Source organism: Chiloscyllium punctatum, unplaced genomic scaffold (assembly GCF_047496795.1).
Source record: "Chiloscyllium punctatum isolate Juve2018m unplaced genomic scaffold, sChiPun1.3 scaffold_700, whole genome shotgun sequence".
Lineage (NCBI taxonomy): Eukaryota > Metazoa > Chordata > Chondrichthyes > Orectolobiformes > Hemiscylliidae > Chiloscyllium > Chiloscyllium punctatum.
Window position 1 is genome coordinate 52,435 of NW_027310434.1, and position 14,054 is coordinate 66,488.

The 14,054-nt window shown below is 59.8% G+C and overlaps 1 protein-coding gene across 1 annotated transcript; it reads left to right on the plus strand.

Annotated features, from left to right (window-relative positions):
- The first annotated feature begins 6,269 nt into the window (after nt 1–6,269).
- LOC140473738 (uncharacterized) lies at nt 6,270–13,971 on the plus strand. The gene is made up of 4 exons (XM_072567634.1): nt 6,270–6,382; nt 7,750–8,144; nt 8,236–9,078; nt 13,703–13,971. The coding sequence occupies exons 1-4, from the start codon at nt 6,270–6,272 to the stop codon at nt 13,969–13,971; spliced, it is 1,620 nt and encodes a 539-aa protein (XP_072423735.1).
- Nucleotides 13,972–14,054: the final 83 nt, after the last annotated feature.

Here is a 14,054-nt window from a genome sequence, read left to right on the forward strand (position 1 = left end):
TGCCCAGGGATGTACAGGTTAGGGTGGATTGGCCCGTGCTAAATTGCCCCATGGTGCCCAGGGATGTGCAGGTTAGGGTGGATTGGCCCGTGCTAAATTGTCCCCGTAGTGCCCAGGGATGTACAGGTTAGGGTGGATTGGCCCGTGCTAAATTGCCCCATGGTGCCCAGGGATGTGCAGGTTAGGGTGGATTGGCCCGTGCTAAATTGTCCCCGTAGTGCCCAGGGATGTACAGGTTAGGGTGGATTGGCCCGTGCTAAATTGTCCACCTTGCGAGGAGCATTAGTCAGAGGGAAATGGATCCGGGTGGATTACTCTTGGGAGGGTCGGTGTGGGCTTGTTTCCACTCAGTATGGAATCTCATCCAAAGAAAATTCTTCTCACATCAATCAAGACAGGATTCTCTTCAAATCCTGAAGTTTGAGAATCCAGGGCCCTGTCTCTGCACCGCATGGTAGGTTGGGGGGGGGGGGTGGTTCACAAGGAAGCTGACTGCTCCCTTCCCAGGCGGAGAGAGAGTTCGCGCCAGGGATTAAATAGCGGATCCGGCCAGCAACATCCATGTCCCGTGAAAGATTCCCGGATTCGTTCCCGTCACGAGATGGCTGGTCTCTCCCAGAGCTGGGAGATTGGGTCAGTGAGGGCTCAACAAAACTCAGTCCGTGTACTGAGTCAGTCTGTCATGCCCCAGGTTGGAGGGTGATCCTGTCGAGAACCCTCCCAGAAACATAACGCCCGCAGTTATCAGCAATGTCACAGTCATCTTAATCCAGTGAGGTTCCCCCACGCAGCACCATCAACACTGACCCTCCCACAGCCCCCGCTCCCTCAGCACTGACCCTCCCACAGCCCCCGCTCCCTCAGCACTGACCCTCCCACAGGGCCCACTCCCTCAGCACTGACCCTCCCACAGCCCCCACTCCCTCAGCACTGACCCTCCCACAGCCCCCACTCCCTCAGCACTGACCCTCCACAGCCCCCACTCCCTCAGCACTGACCCTCCCACAGCCCCCACTCCTCAGCACTGACCCTCCTCAGCACTGACCCTCCCACAGCGCCCACTCCCTCAGCACTGACCCTCCCACAGCACCCACTCCCTCAGCACTGACCCTCCCACAGCGCCCACTCCCTCAGCACTGACCCTCCCACAGCGCCCACTCCCTCAGCACTGACCCTCCCACAGCACCCACTCCCTCAGCACTGACCCTCCCTCAGCACTGACCCTCCCACAGCGCCCACTCCCTCAGCACTGACCCTCCCACAGCGCCCACTCCCTCAGCACTGACCCTCCCACAGCACCCACTCCCTCAGCACTGACCCTCCCACAGCACCCACTCCCTCAGCACTGACCCTCCCACAGCACTGACCCTCCCACAGCGCCTGCTCCCTTGGCGCTGACCCTCCGACATTCCCTCTCTCCCACTGTGTGATCATGACGTAGCCGCTCGACCCTGGTTGCTGGAGGGATGGGCCCAGACTGCCGTTGCCCGTTTCTTTCCACTGTCTGCTGAGGCGAGTCTTACGAGGAGTCCTCGGTAAACTGGCCCTGTACTGTTGAGCTGAACTGACCGTCTTCAATCAGCTTGTGGCCATAAGTCCTGGCGTAGCAGGGGGTGAACGGGCACCTGATGTCCTGCTGAAGTATTGGATGTGAGGGGGGTGTTTGCGGGCAGGGATCTTGTCATTTCAGGGCAGTCCCTTCCCTCTGCCTTTTTACTAGCCCTTGGCGATTGTGCCACGTTCTGAGCTCATCTCATGGTTGTCTGAACCGCAGGCACGTTGGGAAAGTAACTTCAGCCACATCCATCCGCGGTCTCTCGCCGCTCCAGCCTCTATCTTGTGCGTAACCGCGATCGCTGGGCTCTCCTTGCGGCGCATCTGCCCCCTCTTCCCCACCACCCCGCTGCGGGGCAGGGAAGCTGCGGACAGAATCGTAGACCCGCGACCCTACCCAAGCAGACCCTTCGTTCCCCCCCCCCCCCCCCCCCCGAATTCGATCCGTGCCCGTTTCCCGGTGTTTGCGCCGGAGCCCCCCCCCCCCCCCCCCCGCTTCACTCTCCAGCCGGCGTTCTTGGGGGCGTGGGAAACGAGCGAGGGGCCGGGAAGCGCCGGCGTCCGTGAGGTCTTCCTGGGCCGGTAAAGGCTGGCAGGTCAGGCAGCACCCGAAGGAACTGGAGCATCGGCGTTCTCGGGCGTACGCCCTTCGCGTGTTCCCTGGCTCGGGTCAGGCGGAGTCGGAAGGTTCCAGATTTATCCCGGCGTTCCATTCTCTCTTCCCCCCATACCCCTCCCCCAGCCCAGGCCCTGGGGCTTTTCCTTTGGGCAGATTGAGCAGGCGCTCGATCAGGGAGCAACGCCGCGGGGTGTCCCCTCAGCGCGGCCCACGTGACCGTAAGTAACACGGGGCGCTCGGAGCTGGGGCGTGCGGCTGCGCGCTGCCGTCGGTGGGCGGGGAACGTCGTGTGCTGGGACGGGTCTACGGCTGCGCGTTGCCGGTGGTGGGCGTGGCTTGGCCGTGACATCACAACAGAGTATAGGACTGCGTGCCACCGTCATCAGGCGGAAAGGTTGGGAATGTATGGGGGGGGGGGGTGGGGGATTGCGGCTGCGTCGTGCTGGTTGTGGGCGCGGCCTGGCCGTGAAGTGAAGGTGTGCGACTGCGCGGTACCGTCACCGGGCGGCACCTGGCTCGTGTTGTAGGTGTGCGGCTGCGCAGTATCGGGAGTGGGCGGTCCCTGCCGGGGATGAGGCTACGCGGCTGCGTAGCCCCCGGCGTAGGGCGGGGCTTGGCTGTGAAGTCATAGTGTGCGGCTGCGCGCCGCCGGCCTTGGGCGGGAACCGTCTTGAGGTGACGGTGTGCGGTTGCGCGCTGCCGGCGTTGGGCGGGAACTAAGGGCTTGTTGAGGTTGTGCGGCTGCGCGTTGCCGGCGGTCTTGTGGTTAATCAGGAGGGTCAGAGACTCGGACACAACTTGTCCCCACCCCCCAGGGGAGGGACGGTGAGTGAGTGAGGGAAAAGGAATCACCACTGACCCCTGACCCCTGACCCCACACTCTCCATTGACCTGCACTGACCCCTGAACCTCACTGACCCCTGACCCACACTCTCCATTGACCTGCACTGACCCCTGACCCTCACTGACGCCTGACCCACACTCTCCATTGACCTGCACTGACCCCTGACCCTCACTGACCCCTGATCCACACTCTCCATTGACTTGCACCGACCCCTGACCCCCACTCTCCATTGACCTGCACTGACCCCTGACCCCCACTCTCCATTGACCTGCACTGACCCCTGACCCTCACTGACCCCTGACCCACACTCTCCATTGACCTGCACTGACCCCTGAACCCCACTCTCCATTGACCTGCACTGACCCCTGACCCCCACTCTCCATTGACCTGCACTGACCCCTGACCCTCACTGACCCCTGACCCACACTCTCCATTGACCTGCACTGACCCCTGACCCACACTCTCCATTGACCTGCACTGACCCCTGACCCTCACTGACCCCTGACCCACACTCTCCATTGACCTGCACCGACCCCTGACCCCCACTCTCCATTGACCTGCACTGACCCCTGACCCCCACTCTCCATTGACCTGCACTGACCCCTGACCCTCACTGACCCCTGACCCACACTCTCCATTGACCTGCACTGACCCCTGACCCTCACTGACTCCTGACCCACAATCTCCATTGACCTGCACTGACCCCTGACCCTCACTGACTCCTGACCCACACTCTCCATTGACCTGCACCGACCCCTGACCCACACTGACTCCTGACCCACGATCTCCATTGACCTGCACTGACCCCTGACCCACACTCTCCATTGACTTGCACTGACCCCTGACCCACACTCTCCATTGACCTGCACTGACCCCTGACCCTCACTGACTCCTGACCCACACTCTCCATTGACCTGCACTGACCCCTGACCCTCACTATTGGCATTCACTGACCCCTGACCCTCATTGACTGACCGTGTGTGAGTGCCAATTGACCGCTGATTGACCAGTCACTGTCTGACCATGTGTTTGACCAACCAACCAGTGACTTCTGACCAGCAGGGCGGTCCCTCACTCTCCTCTCCCACCCCCCAACCCCCCGGGTGACCACCCGCCTCTGGTCCATTCGCTGCTCCAGCCCCTGTGCTGTCCCTAACGGCTGGACAAGACCACAGGACCCCCAGAACCAGTCAGTTTCCCTCTCACCCCCCCAGACACACCCACCTCCTCATACCTTGGTGAGCAGATGGTTTTGATGGGGTGGGCATGAGGGCTCAGAGGGAGAGTGAGCGGGTATCTCTCTGAACGAGGGCTGTCTAAATGTTGTGACTCTTAAATACTGTTCCAATTCCTGGAGTTGAATGTGACTGTTTGTAGCTCTGCGCCTGTTCCCGATGTGTCTGTCTGTCTGTTTGTTGCTCTACGCCTGTTCCCGGTGTTGTGTGTGTGTGTGAGACTGATTGTAGCTCTGCACCTGTTCCCAATGTGTGTGTCTGTCTGTCTGTCTGTTTGTTGCTCTACGCTTGTTCCCGGTGTTGTGTATGTGTGTGTGTGTGACTGTTTGTAGCTCTGTGCCTGTTCCCGATGTGTGTGTGTGACTGTTTGTAGGTCTGTGCCTGTTCCCGGTGTTGTGTGTGTGTGTGACTGTTTTAGCTCTGTACCTGTTCCTGGTATGTCTGTGTATAAGAGAGAGAGAGACTTTTGCAGTTCTGTGCCTGTTACTGGTGTTGTGTGTGTGTGAGACTGTTTGAAGCTCTGTGCCTGTTCCCGATATGTGTGTGTGTGTGAGACTGTTTGTAGCTCCGTGCCTGTTCCCGATATGTGTGTGTGTGAGACTGTTTGTAGCTCCGTGCCTGTTACTGGTGTGTGTGTGTGACTGTTTGTCGCTCTGTGCCTGTTACTGGTGTGTTTGTGTGTGTGACTGTTTGTCGCTCTGTGCCTGTTACTGGTGTGTGTGTGACTGTTTGTAGCTCTGTGTCTGTTCCCGGTGTTGTGTGTGTTGGGGGGGGGGGATGGAGGAGCTGTTTGTAGGTCTGTGCCTGTTCCCTGTGTTTTGTGTGTGTGTGTGTGTGTGTATGTGTGTGTGACTGTTTTAGCTCTGTGCCTGTTCCTGGTATGTCTGTGTATAAGAGAGAGAGAGAGACTGTTTGCAGTTCTGTGCCTGTTACTGGTGTTGTGTGTGTGTGAGAGACTGTTTGTAGCTCTGTGCCTGTTCCCGATGTGTGTGTGTGAGACTGTAGCTCTGTGCCTGTTCCGATGTGTGTGTGTGAGACTGTAGCTCTGTGCCTGTTCCCGATGTGTGTGTGTGTGAGACTGTTTGTAGCTCTGTGCCTGTTCCCGATGTGTGTGTGTGTGTGTGTGTGAGACTGTTTGTAGCTCTGTGCCTGTTCCCGATGTTGTGTATGTGTGAGAGACTGTTTGTAGCTCTGTGCCTGTTCCCGATGTTGTGTATGTGTGAGAGACTGTTTGTAGCTCTGTGCCTGTTCCCGATGTGTGTGTGTGAGACTGTAGCTCTGTGCCTGTTCCCGATGTGTGTGTGTGTGAGACTGTTTGTAGCTCTGTGCCTGTTCCCGATGTTGTGCATGTGTGAGAGACTGTTTGTAGCTCTGTGCCTGTTCCCGATGTGTGTGTGTGTGTGTGAGACTGTTTGTAGCTCTGTGCCTGTTCCCGATGTTGTGTATGTGTGAGAGACTGTTTGTAGCTCTGTGTGTGTGGGACTGTTGGTAGCTCTGTGCCTGTTCCCGATGTTGTGTATGTGTGAGAGACTGTTTGTAGCTCTGTGTGTGTGGGACTGTTGGTAGCTCTGTGCCTGTTCCCGGTGTGTGTGTGTGTCTGTAGGTCTGCGCCTATTCCTGGTGTTGTATGTGTGTGTGTGTGACTGTTTGTAGCACTGAAAGCTGGACGGTCCCCCTGTGCTGGGGGAGGAGGGGGCTGAATGGCCTCCTGTTCCGTGTAACAGGCTGGAGGAGGAGGGGGCTGAATGGCCTCCTGTTCCTGTGTAACAGGCTGGAGGAGGAGGGGGCTGAATGGCCTCCTGTTCCTGTGTAACAGGCTGGAGGAGGAGGGGGCTGAATGGCCTCCTGTTCCTGTGTAACAGGCTGGAGGAGGAGGGGGCTGAATGGCCTCGTGTTCCTGTGTAACAGGATGGAGGAGGGGGAGGGGGAGGAGGGTGGGGGAGGGAGGGAAGCTGACCGGCTCTCCTGTTTCTGAGTGAAGGTACTGACTGATCCCCCCCCCCCCCCCCCAGTTGAGATGCGGAAGGCGGTGATGGATTTTATCCAGGAGGAGATGTGGGTGCTGAAGGCCAGGGCCGAGGCCAGGCACCGACAATACCAACAGGCCTGTGCCCGGAGCTCGGGGAGACTGTAGAGAGAGATGGGAGAGGAGCCCCCCTGCCCTCCCCCCCCCCCCCCTCCCCCTGGTGGGGCAGGGGTGGGCTGGGGATGGAATCGAGGAGGAGAGGGCAGACCGTCCCGAGGCTCCCCGCGCATCGTTCCACCCCCCCTCCCCCCCCAACAAACCCCCACCTCCACCTCCACTTCCTCACACAGCCAGTCGGCGGCTACGACAGGGCAGGGCTGGGGAAGGGGGGAGCGAGGGGTGTATGTCTTTGGGTGGGGGGGGGAGGGAGGTTAGGTCTCCCAGATGTGTGCACCGCCCAGACTCCCCCCCCCACCTCTGTCCGCCTGTCACATTACTGCAGCCCCCCCGTCACATTACTGCAGCCCCCCCGTCACATTACTGCAGCTTCCCCCTGTCACATTACTGCAGCCCCCCCCGTCACATTACTGCAGCCCCCCCGTCACATTACTGCAGCCCCCCCCGTCACATTACTGCAGCCCCCTCCGTCACATTACTGCAGCCCCCCCCGTCACATTACTGCAGCCCCCCCCGTCACATTACTGCAGCCCCCCCCCGTCACATTACTGCAGCCCCCCCCCGTCACATTACTGCAGCCCCCCCCTGTCACATTACTGCAGCCCCCCCCCCGTCACATTACTGCAGCCCCCCGTCACATTACTGCAGCCCCCCCGTCACATTACTGCAGCGTCCCCCGTCACATTACTGCAGCCCCCCCCCGTCACATTACTGCAGCCCCCACCCCCCGTCACATTACTGCAGCCCCCCCGTCACATTACTGCAGCTTCCCCCTGTCACATTACTGCAGCCCCCCCCCGTCACATTACTGCAGCCCCCCCGTCACATTACTGCAGCCCCCCCGTCACATTACTGCAGCCCCCCACCCGTCACATTACTGCAGCCCCCCCCCCCGTCACATTACTGCAGCCCCCCCCGTCACATTACTGCAGCCCCCCCCGTCACATTACTGCAGCCCCCCCGTCACATTACTGCAGCCCCCCTCCGTCACATTACTGCAGCCCCCCCCGTCACATTACTGCAGCCCCCCCCGTCACATTACTGCAGCCCCCCCCCGTCACATTACTGCAGCACCCCCCCGTCACATTACTGCAGCTCCCCCGTCACATTACTGCAGCGTCCCCCCGTCGCATTACTGCAGGCCCCCCCCCCGTCACATTACTGCAGCGTCCCCTCTGTCACATTACTGCAGCCCCCCCCGTCACATTACTGCAGCGTCCCCCCGTCACATTACTGCAGCCCCCCCGTCACATTACTGCAGCCCCCCCGTCACATTACTGCAGCGTCCCCCTGTCACATTACTGCAGCCCCCCCGTCACATTACTGCAGCCCCCCCCCCATCACATTACTGCAGCCCACCCGTCACATTACTGCAGCCCCCCATCACATTACTGCAGCCCCCCCCGTCACATTACTGCAGCCCCCCCCGTCACATTACTGCAGCCCCTCCCCCCTGTCACATTACTGCAGCCCCCCCCCGTCACATTACTGCAGCCCCCCCGTCACATTACTGCAGCCCCCCCCGTCACATTACTGCAGCCCCCCCCCGTCACATTACTGCAGCGTCCCCCCGTCACATTACTGCAGCCCCCCCGTCACATTACTGCAGCCCCCCCGTCACATTACTGCAGCGTCCCCCCGTCACATTACTGCAGCCCCCCCGTCACATTACTGCAGCGTCCCCCCGTCACATTACTGCAGCCCCCCCGTCACATTACTGCAGCGTCCCCCCGTCACATTACTGCAGCCCTCCCTGTCACATTACTGCAGACCCCCCCGTCACATTACTGCAGCCCCCCCCCGTCACATTACTGCAGCCCCCCCGTCACATTACTGCAGCCCCCCCCGTCACATTACTGCAGCGTCCCCCCGTCACATTACTGCAGCCCCCCCCGTCACATTACTGCAGCGTCCCCCCGTCACATTACTGCAGCCCCCCCCGTCACATTACTGCAGCGTCCCCCCGTCACATTACTGCAGCCCCCCCCCGTCACATTACTGCAGACCCCCCCGTCACATTACTGCAGCCCCCCCGTCACATTACTGCAGCCCCCCCCGTCACATTACTGCAGCCCCCCCCGTCACATTACTGCAGCCCCCCCCGTCACATTACTGCAGCGTCCCCCCGTCACATTACTGCAGCCCCCCCGTCACATTACTGCAGCCCCCCCCGTCACATTACTGCAGCCCCCCCCCGTCACATTACTGCAGCCCCCCCCGTCACATTACTGCAGCCCCCCCGTCACATTACTGCAGCCCCCCCCCGTCACATTACTGCAGCCCCCCCCGTCACATTACTGCAGCCCCCCCTCCGTCACATTACTGCAGCCCCCCCGTCACATTACTGCAGCCCCCCCGTCACATTACTGCAGCCCCCCCCGTCACATTACTGCAGCCCCCCCCCGTCACATTACTGCAGCCCCCCCCGTCACATTACTGCAGCCCCCCCCATCACATTACTGCAGCCCCCCCCCGTCACATTACTGCAGCCCCCCCGTCACATTACTGCAGCCCCCCCCATCACATTACTGCAGCCCCCCCCGTCACATTACTGCAGCCCCCCCCATCACATTACTGCAGCCCCCCCGTCACATTACTGCAGCCCCCCCCATCACATTACTGCAGCTCCCCCCGTCACATTACTGCAGCTCCCACCCGTCACATTACTGCAGCCCCCCCCCCCGTCACATTACTGCAGCCCCCCCCCCGTCACATTACTGCAGCCCCCCCCCGTCACATTACTGCAGCGTCCCCCGTCACATTACTGCAGACCCCCCCCCGTCACATTACTGCAGCCCCCCCCGTCACATTACTGCAGCGTCCCCCTCCCTGTTGAGCGACCCCCCTTTTTTCTTGACACATTGAGGTGACTGAGCCCGGTGCAGCCGTCCTGATCTCCTCTGCACCTCCCACCGACAGTGCCCCCCCCAATCTCCCGCCCCCCCCAATCTCCACCCCCCCCTCCCCACCTTCCCTTCAGCCTCACACCCCTGTCCCTGCTCCGGCAATTGGGTAACCCCTGCCCCAGTGCTGCAGCGTCACAACGTTCCAGCCCGTCCTGAGTTGCAACGCAGCAACCTCCCCGCCCCCCCCCCCCCAAAGATGCCGAGCTCCCTGTGTTGCAGGGATAGCACGGCCCTTGGTGAATGCACGTCCCTCCTGAACGTGGTCTGAAGTCAGTCTGAATGTGTGTGTGTGAGAGACAGATACAGAGAGAGAGAGAGAGAGAGAGCTCAGGCCTGTTCCTGGGTGTCCAACCGACACAAAGACAGCGACTGATCCTAATGACGCAGCGTGAATCTCAGTGAAGTGCTTTTTTTAACAAGAATTATTGTATCTTTGTAAAATAAAAACGTCACACACCCCTCCAGCGCTGGTCCAGCCAACTCCTTTTCGGTTTCCTTCTTCAGAGAGGGGCTGAAGGCCTCCTGTCCCTGTGTAACAGGCTGGAGGAGGAGGGGCTGAATGGCCTCCTGTTGCTGTGTAACGGGCTGGAGGAGGAGGGGCTGAATGGCCTCCTGTTGCTGTGTAACAGGCTGGAGGAGGAGGGCTGAATGGCCTCCTGTTGCTGTATAACAGGCTGGAGGAGGAGGGGGCTGAATGGCCTCCTGTTGCTGTATAACAGGCAGGAGGAGGAGGGGGTCTGAATGGCCTCCTGTTGCTGTATAACAGGCTGGAGGAGGAGGGGGCTGAATGGTCTCCTGTTCCTGTGTAACAGGCTGGAGGAGGAGGGGCTGAATGGCCTCCTGTTGCTGTATAACAGGCTGGAGGAGGAGGGGGCTGAATGGCCTCCTGTTCTGTGTAACAGGCTGGAGGAGGAGGAGGGGGCTGTGAATAGCCTCCAGTTCCACCCTGTCCCCCTTGATGGAGGGATGGGTTTCCGACCTGAGGGTCAGACAAGAGGGGGGCAGGTCTTGGGAACGAGAGCAGCGGTATCGAAGCCCCTCAAACCTGTCCCACCCCCTCAATGGCGGCCCCAGACACCGCTCCCTTCGAGGGGGGAGCGGGGGAGTTCAGAGTTGGGTTTGATCCCTCCCGAAAGCCAGCGACTGGAGGATGGGGATCAGCGTGATGGGTGTTGGCCGCACTGGTCCAGGCTTGACAGACCGAAGGGCACATCTGTCCCCTCCCCCGTTTCCCTCTCCCGCCCCCCCTCCCCCTCCACCCCCCCCCCCTTGCCAGGAGATGTTCACCATTATACGGAATTGTAGGACGGTGCAAATGAAGCGAGGTCGGGAATGTCGAGGAACAGAGGGAGCTCAGTCCCTCCGGGTCTCTGGGAGTGAACGACATGGCAGCGAACAAGGCTTTCGGCCTTCATTAGCTGGAAATGTGTTGCTGGGAAATCGCAGCAGGAAAAGCCCAGCAACTCTCATTGTCAGCTCTGACCTGCAGCCCTCACCCTCTCCTTTTGGCCTTTGGTTAGTCGGGCGTCGGGAAGGCACTGCTTTGATTAGATTCCCGACGGGGTGAAAACAGGCCCTTCAGCCCAACAAGTCCACACCAACTCTCCCAAGGGCTCACCCACCCGGACCATTCCCCGAAGTTTACCCCTTCATCTAACACGACGGGGACAATTTAGCATGGGCCAACCCACCCTAACCTGTACATCCCTGGGCACTACGGGGACAATTTAGCACGGGCCAATCCACCCTAACCTGCACATCCCTGGGCACTACGGGGACAATTTAGCACGGGCCAATCCACCCTATCCTGCACATCCCTGGGCACTACGGGGACAATTTAGCATGGGCCAATCCACCCTAACCTGCACATCCCTGGGCACTACAGGGACAATTTAGCACGGGCCAATCCACCTAACCCGCACATCCCAGGGCACTATGGGGACAATTTAGCACGGGCCAATCCACCCTAACCTGCACATCCCTGGGCACTACGGGGACAATTTAGCACGGGCCAATCCACCCTAACCTGCACATCCCTGGGCACTACGGGGACAATTTAGCACGGGCCAATCCACCCTATCCTGCACATCCCTGGGCACTACGGGGACAATTTAGCATGGGCCAATCCACCCTAACCTGCACATCCTGGGCACTACAGGGACAATTTAGCACGGGCCAATCCACCCTAACCCGCACATCCCAGGGCACTATGGGGACAATTTAGCACGGGCCAATCCACCCTAACCTGCACATCCCTGGGCACTACGGGGACAATTTAGCACGGGCCAATCCACCCTATCCTGCACATCCCTGGGCACTACGGGGACAATTTAGCACGGGTCAATCCACCCTAACCTGCACATCCCTGGGCACTACGGGGACAATTTAGCACGGGTCAATCCACCCTAACCTGCACATCCCTGGGCACTACGGGGACAATTTAGCACGGGCCAATCCACCCTAACCTGCACATCCCTGGACACTACGGGGACAATTTAGCACGGGCCAATCCACCCTAACCTGTACATCCCTGGCACTACAGGGACAATTTAGCACGGCCAATCCACCCTAACCTGCACATCCCTGGGCACTACGGGGACAATTTAGCACGGGCCAATCCACCCTAACCTGCACATCCCTGGGCACTACGGGGACAATTTAGCACGGTCAATGCACCCTAACCTGCACATCCCTGGGCACTACGGGGACAATTTAGCACGGCATATCCACCCTAACCTGCACATCCCTGGGCACTACGGGGACAATTTAGCACGGGCCAATCCACCCTAACCTGCACATCCCTGGGCACTACGGGGACAATTTAGCACGGGCCAATCCACCCTAACCTGCACATCCCTGGGCACTACGGGGACAATTTAGCACGGCCAATCCACCCTAACCTGCACATCCCTGGGCACTACGGGGACAATTTAGCACGGCCAATCCACCCTAACCTGCACATCCCTGGGCACTACGGGGACAATTTAGCACGGCCAATCCACCCTAACCTGCACATCCCTGGGCACTACGGGGACAATTTAGCACGGCCAATCCACCCTAACCTGCACATCCCTGGGCACTACGGGGACAATTTAGCACGGTCAATCCACCCTAACCTGCACATCCCTGGGCACTACGGGGACAATTTAGCACGGCATATCCACCCTAACCTGCACATCCCTGGGCACTACGGGGACAATTTAGCACGGGCCAATCCACCCTAACCTGCACATCCCTGGCACTACGGGGACAATTTAGCACGGCCAATCCACCCTAACCTGCACATCCCTGGGCACTACGGGGACAATTTAGGACGGCCAATCCACCCTAACCTGCACATCCCTGGGCACTACGGGGACAATTTAGCACGGGCCAATCCACCCTAACCTGCACATCCCTGGGCAGTACGGGGACAATTTAGCACGGGCCAATCCACCCTAACCTACACATCCCTGGGCACTACGGGGACAATTTAGCACGGGCCAATCCACCCTAACCTGTAGTGCCCAGGGATGTACAGATTAGGGTGGATTGGCCGCAGTGCCTTGAGAAGTGTGAGTTGGGTGCACTCGTCAGAGGCTGGGGGTAGGAGTGGGTCAGGGTGGGTTACTCTTCTGGAGGTCGGCGTGGGCTTGTTTTAGTTGGAGGGCCGGTCCCCACACTGTCGGGATTCCATTGCAGAATTGTAGACAGGGGTGGGGAGGGAAACGTATCGCTGGTGGTGGGGTGAGTTTGTAGTAGGTGGATGATGTGATGTATCTGGAGGCTGCTGGGGTGGAAGGTGAGGGCCGTGGTTGGGGTGTTTGGGGGGGGTTCCTGTCCTTGTTCCAACTGGAGGTTGGGGTTCAAGGGTAGAGGTGCGGTGGGGGGGGGAGGTGGAGGAGATGCGCTTGGAGGCCATTCCCCAACCCACCGACCTGCGGATATACCACTCCACCCTTCACCACTGACAAACAGACCCCACCAACCGGGATCAGCTCCTGGTGGGGGGGTAGGTGGGGTGGGGGGCACGTGGATGGGAAGGGTTCAGAGGAACGTGGGCCAAATCCTGGCAAATAAGACAAGATTAATTTAGAACGTGTGGGTCGGAATGGATGAGATGGGCCGATGGGTCTGTTTCTGTGCCGTCTGTCCCCCTGGTTCCGAAATGGGACCGGGTAGGATATCTGGGTCAGCCTGAATGAGATGGACCGAAGGGCCTTTTTTTTGGTGCTGCTGCACGTCCCTTCGACTTCGAAATGGGACCGGTGAGGGTAACTGGGTCAGCAGGAATGAGACGGGCCGAAGGGTCTGCTTCCATCCTGTCTGCCAGGGTGACAAGACAGCACAGAAACAGACCCTTCGGTCCATCTCACCCATTCTGACCCACGTGCTCTAAATTGGTCTTGTCTTATTTGCCAGGATCTGTTCTGACCAGGTTGAAATACAGGGGATATTTGCAGGGGGTTGACGGGCTGAATGGCCTTGGGCGGGGAGCGGGACTCGAACCCGTGGCAGGCCGCTGCGGGAGATCACGTGGGGGGGGCGGGGTGTGTGCTGGAATAGACGGACAGTCGTCTCCACCAATCGAACGCACAGCGGGGGGGCGGGGCTCCAAAGCTCACGTGGGTCCAGATGTTGATGGACAGGTGGCCACGCCCGAGGCGTCAGGAATACGGCAGGCTGATTGACAGGAGCGTTACCAATGGGAAGTCGGGGGGGGCGGGGACAATCCGGCCACTGGGGGGTGGGGGAGTGTCCGCGCTGATTGTCA

Excerpts from the sequence above, each read along its gene's own strand:
- LOC140473738 (XM_072567634.1), top strand. The coding sequence starts at position 6,270 with ATGCGGAAGGCGGTGATGGATTTTATCCAGGAGGAGATGTGGGTGCTG. Across the intron at positions 6,383-7,749 it reads GCCCGGAGCTCGGGGAGACT|CCCACCCGTCACATTACTGC; the intron begins GTAGAGAGAGAT and ends ACATTACTGCAG. Across the intron at positions 8,145-8,235 it reads CCCGTCACATTACTGCAGCC|CCCCCCCGTCACATTACTGC; the intron begins CTCCCTGTCACA and ends CATTACTGCAGC.